At 38.0% G+C, this 18186-nt stretch overlaps 2 protein-coding genes across 10 annotated transcripts in view; one reads left to right on the top strand and one right to left on the bottom strand.

Annotated features, from left to right (window-relative positions):
• The window catches only part of ACSM3 (acyl-CoA synthetase medium chain family member 3), a 41245-nt gene extending 35244 nt beyond the window's left edge, over positions 1 to 6001 (top strand). Inside the window, 6 exon segments of the mRNA XM_004321305.4 lie at positions 611 to 700; positions 1688 to 1742; positions 1745 to 1814; positions 1919 to 2018; positions 4909 to 5028; positions 5918 to 6001. Coding sequence (XP_004321353.3) covers positions 611 to 700; positions 1688 to 1742; positions 1745 to 1814; positions 1919 to 2018; positions 4909 to 5028; positions 5918 to 6001 — 519 coding nt within the window.
• Positions 4882 to 18170, bottom strand: ERI2 (ERI1 exoribonuclease family member 2). Of its 9 annotated transcripts, none has more exons than XM_073792229.1 (10): positions 18056 to 18170; positions 15691 to 15758; positions 15521 to 15604; positions 14827 to 14954; positions 14042 to 14198; positions 12564 to 12664; positions 12017 to 12098; positions 8569 to 8657; positions 8263 to 8368; positions 4882 to 7548 (listed from the first exon to the last, which is right to left on the bottom strand). In XM_073792229.1, exons 1-10 carry the CDS (start codon positions 18142 to 18144, stop codon positions 7034 to 7036), a joined length of 1419 nt encoding a protein of 472 aa, XP_073648330.1. In that variant the 5' UTR covers positions 18145 to 18170; the 3' UTR covers positions 4882 to 7033. The 9 variants fall into 9 exon arrangements, with proteins under 9 accessions (XP_073648330.1, XP_073648331.1, XP_019777395.2 ...); XM_073792230.1 differs by having other exon boundaries at positions 4882 to 7521; XM_073792231.1 differs by having other exon boundaries at positions 7238 to 7521; positions 8186 to 8368.
• Between the last annotated feature and the right edge of the window lie 16 nt (positions 18171 to 18186).

Below are 18186 nucleotides of genomic sequence, written 5' to 3'. Positions count from 1 at the left end.
AGGACAAAAGAAGATAGTACATATAAAGTAGTTAGAGCATTAGCATTTATTATTTAGGATGCTAGCTACTATTAGGTACCAGAGAACGAGAGGATAAGAGAGCAAGGCTTCGGATTACCCACCACTGTCTCAGCCAGAGAACATTCCCCTTTTCCTACTTACTCATATTGGGCTTCTGAAGTAAGATTTTGTTTGTTTCACAAAGTTTGAAAACCAGTAATGAAATATTTATTTGAAAGGAAAAGACAATTAAGATATATTGCTAAATGATAAAAGCAGGTTGCAAAACACTAATATTATAAAGTGATCCTATTTTTTTCTATGTCTATATCATCTCAAAGGATATTACCAAAATGTGATTATTGCTGGATGATAGAATTAAAGAAAAATTTTATTTTTCTTTCACATTTTGCTAACCTGCATTTTATAATATATTTTGCAGTAAGAATTTAAATAAATACATTTCTCTTAGGAATTTAAAGTATACTTAAAAATTTTCTGAAGTCTGCATTCTTAAATGGCAAAAACAAAACAAAACAAAACGTGCAAAGATTTCAGATGTGGCATTAAATAAAAATTCCCTTAAATAAATTATTCTGTTTCATTCTAGATTTTAGATGTAAATGGCCCACCTAGACAAGGAGATATTGGCATTTGAGTTCTACCTAACCGACCATTTCGCCTTTTTACACATTATGTGGTAAGAGACTTATTAAATAACATCTCATTTTCTATTTATTTCTCAAAAGTGCTTGGTAACGATCTCTATTTGCCACAAAATACACCTAGGATAGGTATTCGGCCTTTTCTTGAGAGATTCATTGTCCTGAACGGTAATCCCTCAGACAGGGAACGAAGAAATACTCAAGCGCTTATTAGAGAAGGGCACGCTGGTCCCCCCAGGCTAGATCACTGCTCCAAGCCCGTGAAGGTAAGAGGAAGGGGGCCCTAGAAAGAAGACAGCCCTCTTAATATCATTAATCCTCTCTGCTGTAAATCAGCACCCAATAATTTTCCTGAAATCTGATTAGTGGTTTCCCTTCATGCAAGGAGTGAGAGAGACAGAATGGTGCAGTGCGCTTAAGTAATTTTCTTTCTCCCAAGCTCCTTACTGTTTGCAAACAACTTTCATCTCTAATTACAGTATACAAATTACAGAAAAGTTTACATCAGTATAATCAAAGGCCCAGGTTCTAATTGTCAGTGGATTTTACATAATGTAAAAATACTTCCTTTTTCTTTCCTTCTACAGAATCAATTCTCTACTTTTGTGTAAAACGAAACCAAATACAAAACAAACACACAAAAAACCCCTCTCTGTTGACTCATTTGGTACTTTCTTTTAACGCTGAGTATTGACTTCTCTTTTTTCCTGCAAGTGTTTAGATATTAACCAATTAGCAAAAGACTTATTTAGCCTTCTCCTCTGAGCACCTGCAATATTTACTTTGTGACCAATCTAAGAAAATTCTCAGGATGGCAGCATGCCTAGTCTCTGTAATTACAGTTTACCTCTCTGATTATTGGGCTGGCTCAATGCTAGACTTTCATCCCTATTTCCCATGCTTGCTCCTCTTCATTCTAAGGATTCTCAAAAACACCAAACTTTTCTTTCTCCTTAAATATTTAAAAATCCAACTGAACAGAAGAGTCACATTCAAAATAATATTAATTATGAGTTTTATAGGATAATCCTACAGAAACAGCTTCAACTCTATGAGGCAATTTCTATATCACTGGGGACGGGGCTATATGGATGAGGATGGACATTTCTGGTTTGTTGCAAGAGTGGATGATATCATATTATCCTCTGGGTAATTTTCATCTGTGGATATGTTTGTGTTAACAGACTGTAGGTATTCTGGAGTTAACCTTTTGCTCACCTTTACAGAGTCCTGCCATATGTTTTGTTTCCCAGTTACTGAATTGGACCGTTTGAGATAGAAAGTGCCCTGACTGAGCATTCTGCACTTGCAGAGTTAGCTGTCGTCAGCAGTCCAGACCCCATCAGAGGAGAGGTAAGAGAACTGATTCGTCTCTATCTTATAGTTTGTTGGCAGTCTAACATACCTCTAAACAGTAGTTCATTGAAACAGAATTATCCAAATGATTCATTCACTATGTTACTAAATATGCAAGTCAGATAGAAATATGCTGATCAGAGAGAACTGCTACAGAATGAGACGGAAAATATATACTATAAAGAATTTGAATCCTTTCCATGGAGCGCTGGGGCAAAGATGGTGTGAATGCCGGCAACCCAGGCTCACACCAGGATAGGGCGCCAGAAGTCAGCTAGAAGGCTCACGTGTTTACCCAGAAGGTCTGGAAACCAACATGGACTTTGGTGTAGCTGAGGAGGATAGGCTGGCATCAGATATCAGGAGTGGGAACGAGGTCTGAGACAGGAACTAAGTAACCAGAAGTAGTCTGGCTCGGTCAGTAAGTAGAGGGTTCAGGAAATAAACTATGAATAAGACAGGAGTCCTCAAAGCTCACTTCTGTTGGGCTGATCACGTGGTAGTTTGGGTTTAAAGGTTCCATGCCACTCTTCAGGCCCCCTTTGCCAGGCAGGGCCTCCAGTATTCCGGGTAATGAGAGTAGGGAACAGATTCAATGATTATTGAAGTTTGTCCCTTTTCTCTGAACTCCACCAGTAGGGTTTCATGAGTCTCTCTCTCTCTCTCTATATATATATATAAAAAAATATGAATCACTTTGCTGTACACCTGAAACTAACACAACATTGTAAATCAACTACACTTCAATAAAAAATTTTTAAAAAAGAGAGAGAGAAGGATTCAAAGCTGTAATGTATAGCATGGTTCCATTTTTAAGTATAAATGTATTGGGAAAAAACAGGAATAATTTATACCACTTTACTGGTTTTCTCTGGAGAATAGAATTAAAAATGATTTTTAATTTCTTAAAATGAAAGCTTGTGAGGATTAAATAAGTTGACATAGGTATAGGCCTTATAACAACATCTGGAACATATTAAGTCATTAAAAATATTAGGTATTAGTTTCAGTAGTAGAAGTACAAGATTTTTTTTAACCTAAAATCCATAAGTGGGCTTCAAAGTTTTTCTGAAATTCTGTGCAAAAGAAATTACTACAACTAATACCTAATATTTTTAATGACTTAATATGTTCCAGATGTTGTTATAAGGCCTATACCTATGTCAACTTATTTAATCCTCACAAATTCCTTTTACAGAGAAGGAAACTGAGGCAGAGAGAGGTGTCCTAACTTGCCTGAGATTACACACAAAGTGTGACTTGAACCCAGGTTGTCTGACTTCAGAGTTCATGCTCTTAACCATGTTAGATTGTTCCTTAATAATTTATCATTTTCTGTAATGGTTTATAAAGACTTTTATAAAGATAAATTAGACTTTACCCAAGGTGTACAAGTCATCAATATGCAAACCAGTATTTAGACACTAGTTCTTAAAATAATTTGCCTTTGAACAATTCACTTATAGCAAGGATAATTTATTTTATTCATAAAAATGTTGATAAGAAATAGAGCAGGCATAAATACAAATAAATTCTACGAAATGTCAAAAAATGGATAGGATAAAATTATATACATGCATACACACACAACTGCTCCATGGCACATGTAATTTAGAAATTTTCAAGGTGTTTTGGTAAAGACAGAAATATTTGCTCATAAAATGTTGTAAAACTGCACACTTGTAAGCAATGACCAAAATGTGAAAATTTTATAACTGCAAGTCTTCACTTCTCACTAACTAGTTGTCCTGAGTGACTTAGTCTCTCAAATAATCCATTTTTGATCAACTATTTACTTCCAGACCAAGGTAGATAGGTAATGTTGCCAACTTATCTTCAAGCTATATACATGAATTTGTAAATTCAAAAAGATTTAAGCCTCTTAAGTGCTGAATATTTAATCATAAAATTTACAGGTGACTCTCCTGAACTATGCCCACAAGGCAGCATCATTCCATGGCAAACCCTAGGCTGGTATTCTGGATTTGGTGGTGCATACTAATTGACTCACCTAGAGTTCTGCCTCTGGGGAAGGCAGTAAATCGCAGTGCTGGCAGTGCCCCAGGAGAGAACATTTAGAATTCCAATACACTCTTGAAGGGGACTACACATGAGGAACGGCCTCTGTCTTCTCCGGTAAAGGTCCAAAATTTCTGGGCAGGATTTCCTAAAACATTTCAAGGAAGGGTGAACTTTGGGGAACAGGATTTGTGAGCATGAAGTGATGAATTCTTCCCTGTCTTCTGCCAATTATAGAGCAAGGACCATCACCACTTTTACCCTTATCACTGAAGGCCAGGTAAATGGGTCAGAGCAATAGCAAAGTGACTGCTGGAATCTTCATAGCCTCGCATCAGCAGAAATGTCTATGGAATAAAGAGTGGACGGTCTCACTCAGTGAACTATTCCCTTCAATAAGGATATGGCAAACCCATGAGAATACTGTTTATTAGGGCCACACTGAGGGTGGTGACCTATGAGCTAGACTATATCAGGCTGGGTTGTTATATAAAAGACTGTGCTTAGTGCATTACCAAGTTTCCAAAAGAAAACTTTTTTGAAGGAGATAAAAGATGAGGCACGAAGTCAAGAGCAGAGATGATCAGAAACAGGTCAGAAAGTAGAGTTTAAGATGTAGTTAGATGAGGTTCACGTATAGATCATAATCAAAGCAGGGGTTCCAGAAGCTCTCGTATTAGATACAAAATCTAGGTGTGGGAGTCAACTGGCTGGCTTAAGGGCATAGAGCTGGGATCAGACCCTAATAAACCCTGTGGCCCACTGCATCAGGTATTTAGATTAGATTCCCAAGTTAAGAGAAAGAAAAGACGCACTAAAACATAAGAATATACAACTCATCTTCCTGGTGTTCAAATATTTATTTTAGGTAGTAAAGGCTTTTATTGTTCTGAACCCTGATTAGAAGTCAAACGATCAAGAACAACTGAAGAAGGAGAATCAGGAGCATGTAAAAAGAGCTACAGCACCTTACAAACATCCCAGGAAGGTAGGTATTCTGATTATGAACAATATTTGCTTAGTATTCTGGAAATTTTCAGCTGTTTATTTTTTCCATTTTAATGAACATTCTCCTCAAACATGCTATACCAAATATTCCAAACTAAACTAATGACACGGATAAGAATCAGAATCTTTGAGATTAAAATGAAACCCTTAAACTAATTTGTTGGGTCATTTGGCTTACCTGACTTATAGTAAATACAGTAAGTCCCCTATATTCGAACAAGTTCTGTTTGGAGAGCATGTTCATTAAGTCTAGTTTTTTCGTTAAGTCTAACAAAGTTAGCCTAGGTACCCAACTAACACAATCGGCTATATAGTACTGTACTGTAATAGGTTTATAATACTTTTCACACAAATAATACATAAAAAACCAATACAAAAAATAAAGAAAACATTTTTAATCTTAAGTACAGTACCTTGAAAAGTACAGTAGTACAGTACAACAGCTGGCATACAGGGGCTGGCATCGAGTGAATAGGCAAAAAGAGTTACTGACTGGAGGAGGGAGAAGAGGTGGGAGATGGTAGAGTTGAAGGATTGTCAGCAATAGGAGGCAGAGGGCGAGCATCAATGTCACTCACGCCTGATGCTGATGGCACAGGTTCGGGTTCCTTGCTGGAACCAGATGCATGTTCGCATCTTTGAAAGTTCACAAATTGAAGGTTCGTGTGTAGGGGACTTACTGTACTAAATATCAAGAAAAATATCAACAATACCCCTCTCCCTTTTTTGGTTGTTACCAAAAACTCACCCCAATGGGTGTCCTGATTCTTCCACCTAGAGTTCATAATAGAACTTTTATATAATTGACTTTTACTAATTGTCTAAAGATGAAAACTTCTGGGCTAATTTTCTTCCCTTGATATCTACAGGTAGAATTTACTCAAGAGCTGCCAAAGACTATTAGTGGGAAGATAAGAAATGAACTGAGGAAGAAAGAATGGGAAACAATTTAAATTCATTACTTATCATGGTATCTATAAAATAAGGCTCTGTAAAACCACAAGATTATGAAAAGGTGATTTCAAAATGTGACAGTATGCTTATAAACTAATTGATTTAAAATATCTTGTGGTTATAACATCATAGGCTGAATTCTGAACTAAAATATTCAGTAAATTCCTCTGCATTAGTGTCAATGTTCTTATAATTTGGCAATATAAACAGAATACCATCAGCTGCCATGGAACTTTTAAACATACAGTACAGAAGCGTTTCTGAACCGAATCTCTGACCTGTTGGATTTCAAACCTTAGTTGAATAATTCTCCTGATATGTTGACATACAAATCAGAACCAATTTTCAAGGGTTGAAATAAAACTAAGTAAGTTATAAAAGTTTTTAGAAAAACTTAAAATGTTAGATTATCATAATTCTCAAAGTACAAAAGCATCTACCTGAAAACAGTCTAGTGATTTTTATTGGTCACATTTTTATTCAAATAATTAAAAATAGTTTAAAATTTGTTTCAAGGTCTAACTGCAAAAGAAGGGTATCATATGTTGTACACCTGAAACCAATATAATATTGCATGGCAATTATAATTCAATAAAAAGAAACAAGGATATCATATACTAGTATTGCTGCTTATTACATTTAATCTAATAAATACAGTTTACCAAGTATTTCATTTGTGGCTCTTCAAAAAAGTATGATAAATTTGGCATGGGTTAATATGTGAAATATAAATAAAATAGTATAAGACATTATCAGAATACTCATAATGTGTGGGAATTCAAGGGGCAATCAGGATTCATACATGAACAGAAGACAAATCAGATAAATGGTGAATGAAATTAGAAGCCTGTGAAATTCTTTTTTCTATTTTCAGTGTGTATATGTGTGAGAATGTGTTGAATAGCCCCAGTGTAGCTTACAGAGCTCAGATACACTATGTCCTCACAACTTGTAGCCCTATACAAATCTTTTTCTCTTTACTGTAGTAAAAGTCACATTGAGGTAAAAACATAGTTTACATGTAAAAAAAGTCAATTCCTCATTGAAGGTCTGAGTCTCAATGAATTTTTAGTAGAAAAATCTACATTTCTGTCACAAATATGGCTTGTTTCTGGAGAGTTAAAAGTGTGTCCCCCTGGGGAATGAGACAGAACTATGCTGTTGGCTGTCTCCTTTTGAAGTGTTTGTTCCCATTTGAAATAACCACAACATTTTCTCTTTTCTTGGTACTTCCCAATAGGACAACAATAGAAGACTTTTCCATGGTTCGGTCCATTATTAGAAGCAACAAGTCTCTTAGATCTTCGGCCACACTTGCATAAAGGAGGTGTTATTTTCCCACCCTTCCAAGGATCTTGTACATTAACTGTAGAAGTTAAGATAGAAGGGAGAACCTTCCTGGAAGAACTTCCCCCTGGGGAGCCATTAGATGATGTAGGCTTTTCTTCATGAATAGTGAAGGTCTGTTTTTTTGCTGGTGGGAAAGGTAGGGGACTGGATGGATTCCTCTTAGCACCACCTAAATGAAGAGGAAGTTTCCCCAAAACTAAAGGATGAGACATATTGGCACTAACACTGTTGAAGCTACTTGATTTACATTCAGGTAACTTAAAGTCAAAAGCATCTGAACCTGGATCTTTGGCTTCTTTTATATTATAAATAGTAGTATGTGGACTCTTATACACAATAGACTTAGAGGTATCAGATTTTTGAGGAGTTTCTTCTGTGCCTCCAAAATTTTCTTGACTTAACATTTCAGATTTTTCTAAAACCATTAATCTTTCTCCAGAATTAAATGAAGTGTCTAAGTTTGAGTCACTAATAGGAGGCATACAATACATATTCTGCTCAGGTTGAGATGATGGCAGTAAAGCTACATCCTCCCAATCAGCCAACATAGGTAAACTGTCAAGAGCAGAACTCATTTCCATATCAGAAACATTATTAACAGATGAAATGGTAGTTGAAACCAGTATCAATTCTGAACCAACTGTTGAAGACTCAGAATTGGTATTAAATGCAAGATGTTGGTTTATTTGCTTCTGCATAGGTGTATTCAAACTGGAAGACTGTAACTGCCCCAGAGAGGTCCAGGACTCAGTATTAAAAAGAGATAAACAGCTTTTGACATTCTGACAGCCTGCTTTTACATTGTCCTTTAGTTGTAAATGATCTTGCTGTACCTTTATAGGAAAATTCACATCAACTGACTTCATTTGCACTTTCTCGTAGGATTTTATTGTATTTTTAGGTTCCGTACCATATATGCTGGGATCATGAATGCTACTGTTGCAGGCTGATATTTCTTCAACTTGATCCATATTCAAATTTCTGGTGAAAATGTTAGGATTCCTCTTAGTGGGAACCTATGATTTCACAGACAAATCCAACAGCTTTAGACATTCTGCATTCATAATTTCTTTAGTACGCATTGTATGACAAAAAAGAAAAATGTCATCATTGATTGATTTATAAATGATAGCATACATGACATCTACATTTCAACTTGCCCATGATTACTTCTGGAGTTTGAAATAACAGAATAAAGAGGTAAGACACTACTAACCTTGTTCAAGGACCTTGTAATTTTCATTAAGCAACCATCCCTGATCATTTTCCAAGCAAGAAGGGCAGTATTCCTAGAATCATCCAACCCTGAGAAAAGAGATATCAAACACTGAATTTAGTGGTACCAGTGTAAAGAAATATAGCAAAAAAATACCACCACTTAAGCAGAAATTGGAACATACTGTTGGTTTTCTGATCATCTACTAATTTCATTGGTAAGGCTACTGGCAGCCTTACCAATGAAAGATTTCCCACATTTACAGGGGAGGAGGTGAAATTTTGTTAGACAGTTCGAAAATATATGACCGAGTCCTGCACACGCTGTCCTGGGAGTGCACGGAGAGCGGTTGCCCATAGGAGACCTACAAGCAGATGCCAGGCCCAGCCCCTTTTGTCCCAGGAGCGCGCGGATAGCCCTCACCCCTAGGAAATCCACAAGAAGCCACCAAACCTGCCCCTGCTGTCCCGGGAATGCGTGGAGACCACCTGCCCATACAAGATCCGAGAGCAGGCACCAAGCCCTGCCCCCACTGTCTCGGGAGTGTGTGAAGAGCAGTCACCCATAGGAGACCCACGAGCAGGTATTCACCACTGGTACTGGCCTGTAATTTTCTTTTTTTGTGGTATCTTTGTCTGGTTTTGGTATCAGGGTGATGGTGGCCTCACAGAATGAGTTTGGGAGTTTTCCTTCCTCTGCAATTTTTTGGAACAGTTTCAGAAGGATAGGTGTTAGCTCTTCTCTAAATGGTTTTTTTTTTTTTTTGCGGTACGCGGGCCCCTCACTGCTGTGGCTTCTCCCGTTGCAGAGCACAGGCTCCGGACGCGCAGGCTCAGCGGCCATGGCTCAAGGGCCCAGCCGCTCTGCGGCATGTGGGATCCTCCCGGACCGGGGCACGAACCCGTGTCTCCTGCATCGGCAGGCGGACTCTCAACCACTGCGCCACCAGGGAAGCCCTTCTCTAAATGTTTGATAGAATTTACCTGTGAAGCCATCTAGTCCTGGACTTTTGTTTGTTGGAACTTTTTTAATCACCGTTTCAATTTCATTACTTGTGATTGGTCTGTTCATATCTTCTATTTCTTCCTGGTTCAGTCTTGAGAAGTTGTACCTTCCTAAGAATTTGGCCATTTCTTACAGGTTGTCCATTTTATCAGCATACAGTTGCTAGTCTCTTATGATTCTTTGTATTTCTGTGGTGTCAGTTGTTAAGTTCTCCTTTTTCATTTCTAATTTTATTGATTTGAGTCCTCTCCCTTCTTTTCTTGATGAATCTGGCTAAACGTTTATCAATTTTGTCTATCTTCTCAGAGAACTAGCTTTTAGTTTCACTGATCTTTGCTATTGTTTTCTTCATCTCTATTTCACTTATTTCTGCTCTGATCTTTACGAATTCTTTCCTTCTACTAAGTTTAGGTTTTGTTTGTTCTTCTTTCTCTAGTTGCTTTAGGTTCCTGAGGTAAGATTGTATTGCTATAAACTTCCCTCTTAGAACTGCTTTTGCTGCATTCTGTAGGTTTTGGATCGTTGTGCTTTTGTTTTCATCTGTCTCTAGTATCATTCTTTAACACCATACACAAAAATAAACTCAAAATAGATTAAAGACCTAAATGTGAGACTGACACTATCAAACTGTTAGAGGAAAACACAGGCACAACACTCTTTGACATAAATCGCAGCAATATCTTTTTTGATCTGTCTCCCAGAATGATGGAAATAAAAACAAAAATAAACAAATGGGACCTAATTAAACTCAAAAGCTTTTTCACAGCAAAGGAAACCATAAACAAAACGAAAAGACAACCCACAGATTAGGAGAAAATATTTGCCAACAATGTGGCTGAGAAGGGATTAGTCTCCAAAATTTACAGACAGCTCATGTGGCTTAATATCAGCAAAACAAACAACCCAATCAAAAAAGGGGCAGAAGACCTAAACAGACATTTCCCCAAAGAAAACATACAGATGGCTAAAAGGCACATGAAAAGATGTTCAACATCATTAATTATTAGAGAAATGCCAAGTCAAAACTACGATGAGGGCTTCCCTGGTGGTGCAGTGGTTGAGAGTCTGCCTGCCGATGCGGGGGACAAGGGTTCATGCCCTGGTCCGGGAGGATCCCGCATGCCACGCAGCGGCTGGGCCCGTGAGCCATGGCCACTGGGCCTGCGCGTCCAGAGCCTGTGCTACGCAACGGGAGAGGCCGCAACAGTGAGAGGCCCACATACCGCAAAAAAAAAAAAAAAACTACGATGAGATATCACCTCACACCAGTTAGAATGGCTATCATCAAAAAATCCACAAACAATAAATGCTGGAGAGGGTGTGGAGAGAAGGGAAACCTCCTACACTGTTGGTGGGAATGTAAATTGGTGCAGCCACTGTGGAAAACAGTATGGAGGTTCCTTAAAAAACTAAAAATAGAACTACCATATGATCCAGCAATCCCACTCCTGGGCATATATCCAGAGAAAACCATAATCTGAAAAGATACATGCACCCCAATGTTCAGTGCAGCACTGTTTACAGTAACCAAGACATGGAAGCAACCTAAATGTCCATGAACATAGGAATACATAAAGAAGACGTGGTACATATATACAGTGGAACATTACTCAGTCATAAAAAAGAATGAAATAATGCCATTTGAAACAACATGGATGGACCTAGAGATTATCATACTAAGTGCAGTATGTCAGACAGAAAAATACAAAGTATCATATGATACTGGTCATATGTGGAATCTAATTTTTAAAAAAAGATACAAATGAACTTATTTACAAAATAGAAACAGTCTTACAGATACCGAAAAAACCTTATGGTTACCAAAGGGGAAACGTTGGGGGGAGGTATAAATCAGGAGCTTGGGATGAACATACACACACTACTATATATAAGATAGATAACCAACAAAGACCCACTGTATAGCACAGGGAACTCTACTCAATATTCTGTGATAACCTATATGAGAAAAGTATCTAAAAAAGAATGAATATATGTATATGTATATATGAATCACTTTGTTGTACACCTGAAACTAACACAACATTGTAAATCAACTATATTCCAATAAAATTAAAATTAAAAAATAATATATGACCAACATTCTGTAGGGACCATGTTTTATGAGTAATCTAATAGTCTTGCTCAGTTCTTTCCCTAGTCCACTGTATTATTTGGGCATTTGTTTATAATCTCCATTTGATTTGGCTAATTCTTTTCATTCTTTTTAGCAAGTAGAAAGCCACTACATGACAGTCTTTATCTTACAATATTTTATGAAAGTGGTAATTTGAAAATCTTGGAAACAATTTGAATTGTATAGATTAGGGCTTTTTTCAGGCTGAAGCATATTCCTTGTTAATGATATCATCAAAAAATGAGGTTCAAATGAAAGACTGTATAAAAATAGAATGACTTACATAATAAAAATTTAAATTATACTAACCAAAATGTTCTCGTCCCAAGAATTCTATTCCCACTTCCTGCAGGGCACCACTTAGTCCTTTTGGTTTTCTTCTGTAGAAAATCTAGTCAAATAAAAGACAATATGTCTTAAAAAATGATTACTATTTGAAAGGCTATGTATTTTTTTAAAACAGTTTTTTTTAATATTTATTTGGCTGCACAGGGTCTTAGTTGTGGGATCTTTGTTGCAGCACGTGAGATCTTTAGTTGTGGCGTGTGGGATCTAGCTCCCTGACCAGGGATCGAACCTGGGCCCTCTGCATTGGGAGTGTGGAGTCTTAACCACTGGACCACCAGGGAGGTCCCTTAGGGGCTAGGTATTAACCATTTACTTCTCATAATTTTTATTCTATTAGATTTGGAATGTGCTTATTTTTGTGTTGTTCTATATACTTTAAGAAAAGTATTTATGTGAATGTTTCAAAACAAAATATTTTGTTTGTAGAAACTCATACCCATGCGTGGGATAAAGTTTAATCATTTTTTAATAGAAAGAAAGTGAACATGCCCCCATCTTTGACCCTTACCTTGTAAGTTACTCTGAGATCAATCCAAGAATTAAGGAACACAGGTTTTAACAACTGTTTTCTTTTACACTCATACTCCAGGCAAACTCCCAAGTCCCAGTCTGCATTAAGTATATTAAAATAGAACAAAGTCAATGATGCCAGCAGTTTTTACTTATGCTATCATTTACAAATAAAATGGTGAAAGATGACATAAAACAGAATAGCAGGACTTAGAATAATATATGAAAGCATATATTATAATAGTATACTATATTTTAAATATAATATATACTACATATGGTATATATAACATACTATATAATATATAAAAGAAGAGTAAGATTTAATTGCCCTGGTAATATCTAACAATTATTCAAAACTTACTATTAAGAAATTAGGTTGGTAATTAAGTTTCAAAATGATTTCTTAAAAACACACTAAAACACAGATACTTCAGAAGAAGAGTAAGGTGTCACATTACAAGGTCTAGATGGAAAAGATTATCTGCTTTCAACATTCTAGAAAATATTAATGTAATGGAGAAACCAAACATCTTACAGGGACCCTTTTGGGCTATACCCCACAGGCCTGCAAGCCCTGTACTTGCCCAACCTCAAGACAGAATGAAGAGCCTGAATTGGTGACACAGACATCAAGGATTTAATGAACAGGGGGATCATACATGTCTGAAGCAAGGTCTTGGAGCGAAACTCCACCACGCGAAGCAGATGGCAGCAGTCTTCTGCTAAGTGTTACCGGGGGAATTGACATCAGGTTGGCTCATGAGTTCCCAGGGAAACCAGCTGAGGAGCAAGCCCTTATGCCCCTTTGATAAGCTATCATGGTGGAGATATTCTGATCTAAAGATTAGAACAATCACTAGCTGGGGCCAGGGGCAAGTATGTATTAAGAGGGGAGGTCAGTCATATGAGTAGGGTGTTAAGTAAAGCAGGGACTGGTCAATCAGGGGATGTACAGAGAACAAGAGAACAGCCATCTTGAGTGGCCTGATCATACAGACCCAAGACTATCAGTGCTATGCTATCAATGGCACAGCACTGCTATCAATGACTATTAACGGGAATGCTCTAACATGGGCATAGAAAAGGTCTACTTTAAATGGCCCATTTTTTCCTTGATGTCTACATTAGAAGTGTGAAAGTATAAAAGCAAAGGTTGTGAGTTGAATAAGGACTCTTTTTTTTCAAAGTTATAGAAAATAGCATGCTAAGAGTTTTCACCAGTCTTTGCCTGGATTCAGGAGAACAGAGAGGAGCAGTCTAGAAAGATTCTTTAAAGTTAGGGCTTAAATTTTTAAGGCATTTAAAAAATTTAAAATATGAATAAATTTACTTTTCTTGGTTAACATCTGCTAGACACTTAGATTTCTTTTCGTGGCCCAGGAAGCTAACAAGTATAATTCCTACCAGAGATAAAGAATTATACGGTGGCAACACTACTCATTTATGATTGATACAACTTTTTTTTTTTTTTACCTGACCAAGTAACAAATGCACATAATTTTACTTCAGAAGTAGAAATATCTGAAACCCTAGTAGCAAAAGTAATTTTCTTCTGTTGCTGAATCTTCTGAATCCATTTACAGAACTGAGATAAGCAAATCTTCAGAGGGACTCCTTCATCAACTTGAGCCTGAATAGAGTCATAAAATCTGAATTCAACAACTGAATTCCATAATTATTGAGCACATAAGTAGGCAGTGTGTGGGGGATATACAACAAAGAAGAAGAAATTCTAACTGGCAAAGAGTTCATCTAGTGAAAAGATGTTAAAACACATGGGAGAGAAATAATATAATGGTTAGAATTCTGCAAGGTAAGAAAAATTCGGTTGATCAATCTAAATCACACAGAAATACAATAAATATATCTTGATCAACAGAAATTTGATGTCACTTAATTTCCATAAAGTATGGAAATTGATATACATCTTTATAACACTATTCTTTCTTTCTTTCTTTTTTTTTTTTTTGGTCACACCACGTGGGATCTTAGTTCCCTGACCAGGGATCGAACCTGTGCCCTTGAAGTACAGCGTCTTAACCACGGGAAAGTCCAATTCTTTCTAATTTTTAAAGATTCCAAGATTCTGGAGGGGACATTATATCTCCTAACAGTGAATAAATCTAATTCCAAATGGCATATAGCTTTTATTTTCTTTTTGAAACTGATTTCTGAATTTTAATATATGCATCTCGCCTGCTTTTTTTTTGTTGGGGTGGGAGGAGGAGAAGAGAAATGAGGAAAAGAGAAGGGCATACCTGCTTTATGCCTGTTAGTTCCATGCAAAATTCAGAAAGAATTGGATGTTCCTGAGGATGAACATAAGCATGGAACTCAGATTCAATCTCTCCAGTTGATGTGTTTAGCAATATAGCTGGAAATTCAACTACATGAAAGAATCATCAATTGACACTTGAATATACAATTGATAAATTAATGCTGCAATCACTCTAAATTAAATATATATTACCATCATATAGCATTCATTATTAAACAATCATTGTTTTAGTAAAAGCATATTAAAATGACCAAAGCAGTGTAATGTAATGGTTAAAGTTATGCCAAAGAAGAAAAAAAAAAAAAGTTATGCCAAAGAATAAGTCAAACTATTCAAGTTACAGGTATATCTACTTAAAACTCTTGAATATATTTCCATAATTAAATATGAAGACCATATGAAAATTGAAACATACTTCTTTTTGCAAAGGCATTATGTTCTTTTCAGCTTCTATGCAATTGAGATTTTGTATATAATCCTAAAACAATTATTTTATATGATGACACAATTAGGTATTAGGTTTTTGGGTTTTTTTGTCAAGTCAGATTTTATAGTAAATTACCAATTCATAGATCATTTTGTTTTCTTTAACTGTTAACTGTTTTATATCTATAAACTTTAAAGTAACTTATCTAGTGTTACCTTTGGCCATTTGCAGTCAAGTTCAGACTTACTTATTTCCTGGCTACGGTGGCGTTTCCCATCATTCCAACAAGTCGACTCAAAATCAATGACAATTAAGTAGTCAAACAACTGCTCTGCAAAAGATCAGAGTGTCCTTATCTTTTACCAGTGTTAAAAATGCAAGGCTACAGAAAATAAAGAAATGAAGCACACTACTTACTAGATTTGCTTCTTCCTAGATTTCCATTTGGCGGTGCAATTGACTTTCTTCTAATTAATCCAAGCTGCCTAAAAATGTAAAATAATCCAGGTATGCTCAACAAATTCATTCATACTCCTGCCTATATAAGCTAACTGATGGTATAACCCTCATTATTAATGGTTTGAGGTATTGTGATTGAGAGGAAATTGAACTAGACTGGTTCTTTGCACTCTTGACTTTAGTAGTCATTCTACCTGCATGGGCCTCAAAGTGCATATTTGCAAACTTAGACCAATTCTTTGTGCTCCCCTTATTTTACAGTAATACTGAGGAACTCAAGTGATTTTAAAGATGCATTGAAAAGCTAAGTTATTTTTTCTTTTGCATTTTTCAAGCCCTTGCTATGTGTACAGCACAGCTGAGAGGAGACAGGGCAGGTCCAGTCTTCTAGGAGCTTAAAATATCTGGGTAAAGAAACTAGATATCCATAGCAAACTACTGAAAGGTAATATATGATAAAGGATCTTTAAGGGCAACATGCTGAGTCCACAGAAAGGGAAGAGCTTGTTACCTGAAAACTGTGCTCCCCTCTTGGTGGCTGTCAAGCCAAAAGACACAACCAAGGCAAAGAGTGGGAGAAGGGGGTCTTCCCTGGTGGCTCAGTGGTTAAGAATCCGCCTGCCAGCGCAGGGGACACAGGTTCGAACCCTGCTCCGGGAAGATCCCACATGCCGCGGAGCAACTAAGCCCATGCGCCACAACTACTGAGCCTGTGCTCTAGAGCCGGTGAGCCGCAACTACTGGGCCCGCGTGCCATAACTACTGAAGCCCACACGCCTAAAGCCTGTGCTCCGCAACCAAGGCAAGCCACAGCAATGAGAAGCCCGCGCACCGCAATGAAGAGTAGCAATCACTCTCTGAAACTAGAGAAAGCCCTCGTGCAGCAACGAAGACCCAACGCAGCCAAAAATAAATAATAAAATAAAATTAATTAATTAAAAAAAAGAGCAGGAGAGGGAAGGATTTATTACTTGCAGCAAGTAAGTAGAACAGCGGGGATCCTTTCCAAAGCAGTGTTTCTCCCAACTGCAAAATTGGGGAAGTTTTCAGCTAAGGGTACATGCATATTCATGAAAGATTCCAAGCTTTAGCTGATATAAGAGGGTCAAAAAAGGTCAACATTATCATCCCTTGGGTTCCAGCTGATCTGGTGGTTGAGCACCTCAGGCTCATCTTTACCACTGAAACAGAACTAGGAGTCTTTTTTTTTTTTTTGGTCGCACCACGTGTCTTGCAGGATCTTAGTTACTCAACAAGGGATCGAACTCGTGCCGGCTGCAGTGGAAGCGTGAAGCCCTAACCGCTGGACCACCAGGGAATTCCCAGAACCATTGGTCTTTACAACTAATACATTATCTTTGCCACTGTTGCTTCTCTTGCCTAACAGTCGTTCGTTTCTGCATTCTTTTGTTCCTTTAAGATCATTACTTACTGAGACCTCTTCAAGGACAAGCATTGTGTCCAGGCTTAGATTACAAAATGGCTTCGGCCAAAAATGGCTTCTCTTATGTTAAGAAAGCCATGCCTGGTTCTCTTTCTCCAGGGAACCCCTACCCTAACAGCTTACATGCTTACTGAGGTAAAACTGAGACAAAACTGTGCTAAGTAGAGTTTAACTAGGTAGACACCTCCTGTTCTAGTTTTTTGTTTGACCTGTGATGGGGAGTTGAGAATAATGGGTAACACCTACTGACTGCTCACTACATAGTAGGCACTGAACTAAGATGGTGATCTCCTTTCATCCTCAACAACTGTACAAAGTAGTCACTTTTGCTACCTATATTTAATGGATGAGAAAACGAACTCAGCAATTTGCCAGAAAACACGTATTTAGTCTGTGAACCAAGGATCATCCAACTGTGAAACCCATGCTATTCACTAATGCATTACACTGCTTCTATTAATCACAAACGTGAATAGCGTGTCCAAGAATCAGGAAAAAGGCCACAATGATTCACATTGTGAATTAAAGGGATCACGAGTAAGTCGTGGAGTGAACGGCTTGTTGAGTGCGGCCGGGGCTCCCTGCGACCTCCGAACGGCCCTCCAGGGTCGTTCTTAATAGTTTCCCGAGGCCTGGTATAGGCAGACTGTGGCTCAAGGGCACAGAGTCGAGAGCCTTGGTCCTTCCACGCTCGCGCAGAGGGCTGCCAGAGGCTCGAGACTGAGGTCCAGGCAGAGACCTTTCAGGCTAGGCTGGCCAGTACAGGTTGGCACGCCCGAGCTGCAGAGAACGGAGGCTGACACTGCGGACGCCAGCGCCGGACCAGGACCGACCCCCCCCCCCCCCCCCCCCCCCCGCCGCCCGGAGCCCCTAGCGTACCGTGCAAGCCTTTTGGTTGCCATTCCCGACGCTCCTTTCTCTTCACAGCCCAACTGCCGGAAGTCGCTGTACTTCCTCTTCCGGTCCATTCAAAAGCTGCGCGCCGCTGCGGAGGGCGTTACACCGTCGGC

This window comes from Tursiops truncatus, chromosome 15 (genome assembly GCF_011762595.2).
Source record: "Tursiops truncatus isolate mTurTru1 chromosome 15, mTurTru1.mat.Y, whole genome shotgun sequence".
Taxonomy (NCBI): domain Eukaryota; kingdom Metazoa; phylum Chordata; class Mammalia; order Artiodactyla; family Delphinidae; genus Tursiops; species Tursiops truncatus.
This window is presented reverse-complemented; position numbering and strand designations above follow the sequence as displayed.

What these genes read in the sequence shown, in the direction of transcription:
- ERI2 (XM_004321304.4), bottom strand. Translation starts at nt 18,144, where the DNA reads ATGGACCGGAAGAGGAAGTACAGCGACTTCCGGCAGTTGGGCTGTGAA. An exon ending in GCAACCAAAAGGCTTGCACG is followed by an intron (nt 15,759 to 18,055) that starts GTACGCTAGGGG and finishes TTACATTTTTAG; the next exon opens with GCAGCTTGGATTAATTAGAA. An exon ending in TTACAAGGTCCTTGAACAAG is followed by an intron (nt 8,369 to 8,568) that starts GTTAGTAGTGTC and finishes GTGAAATCATAG; the next exon opens with GTTCCCACTAAGAGGAATCC.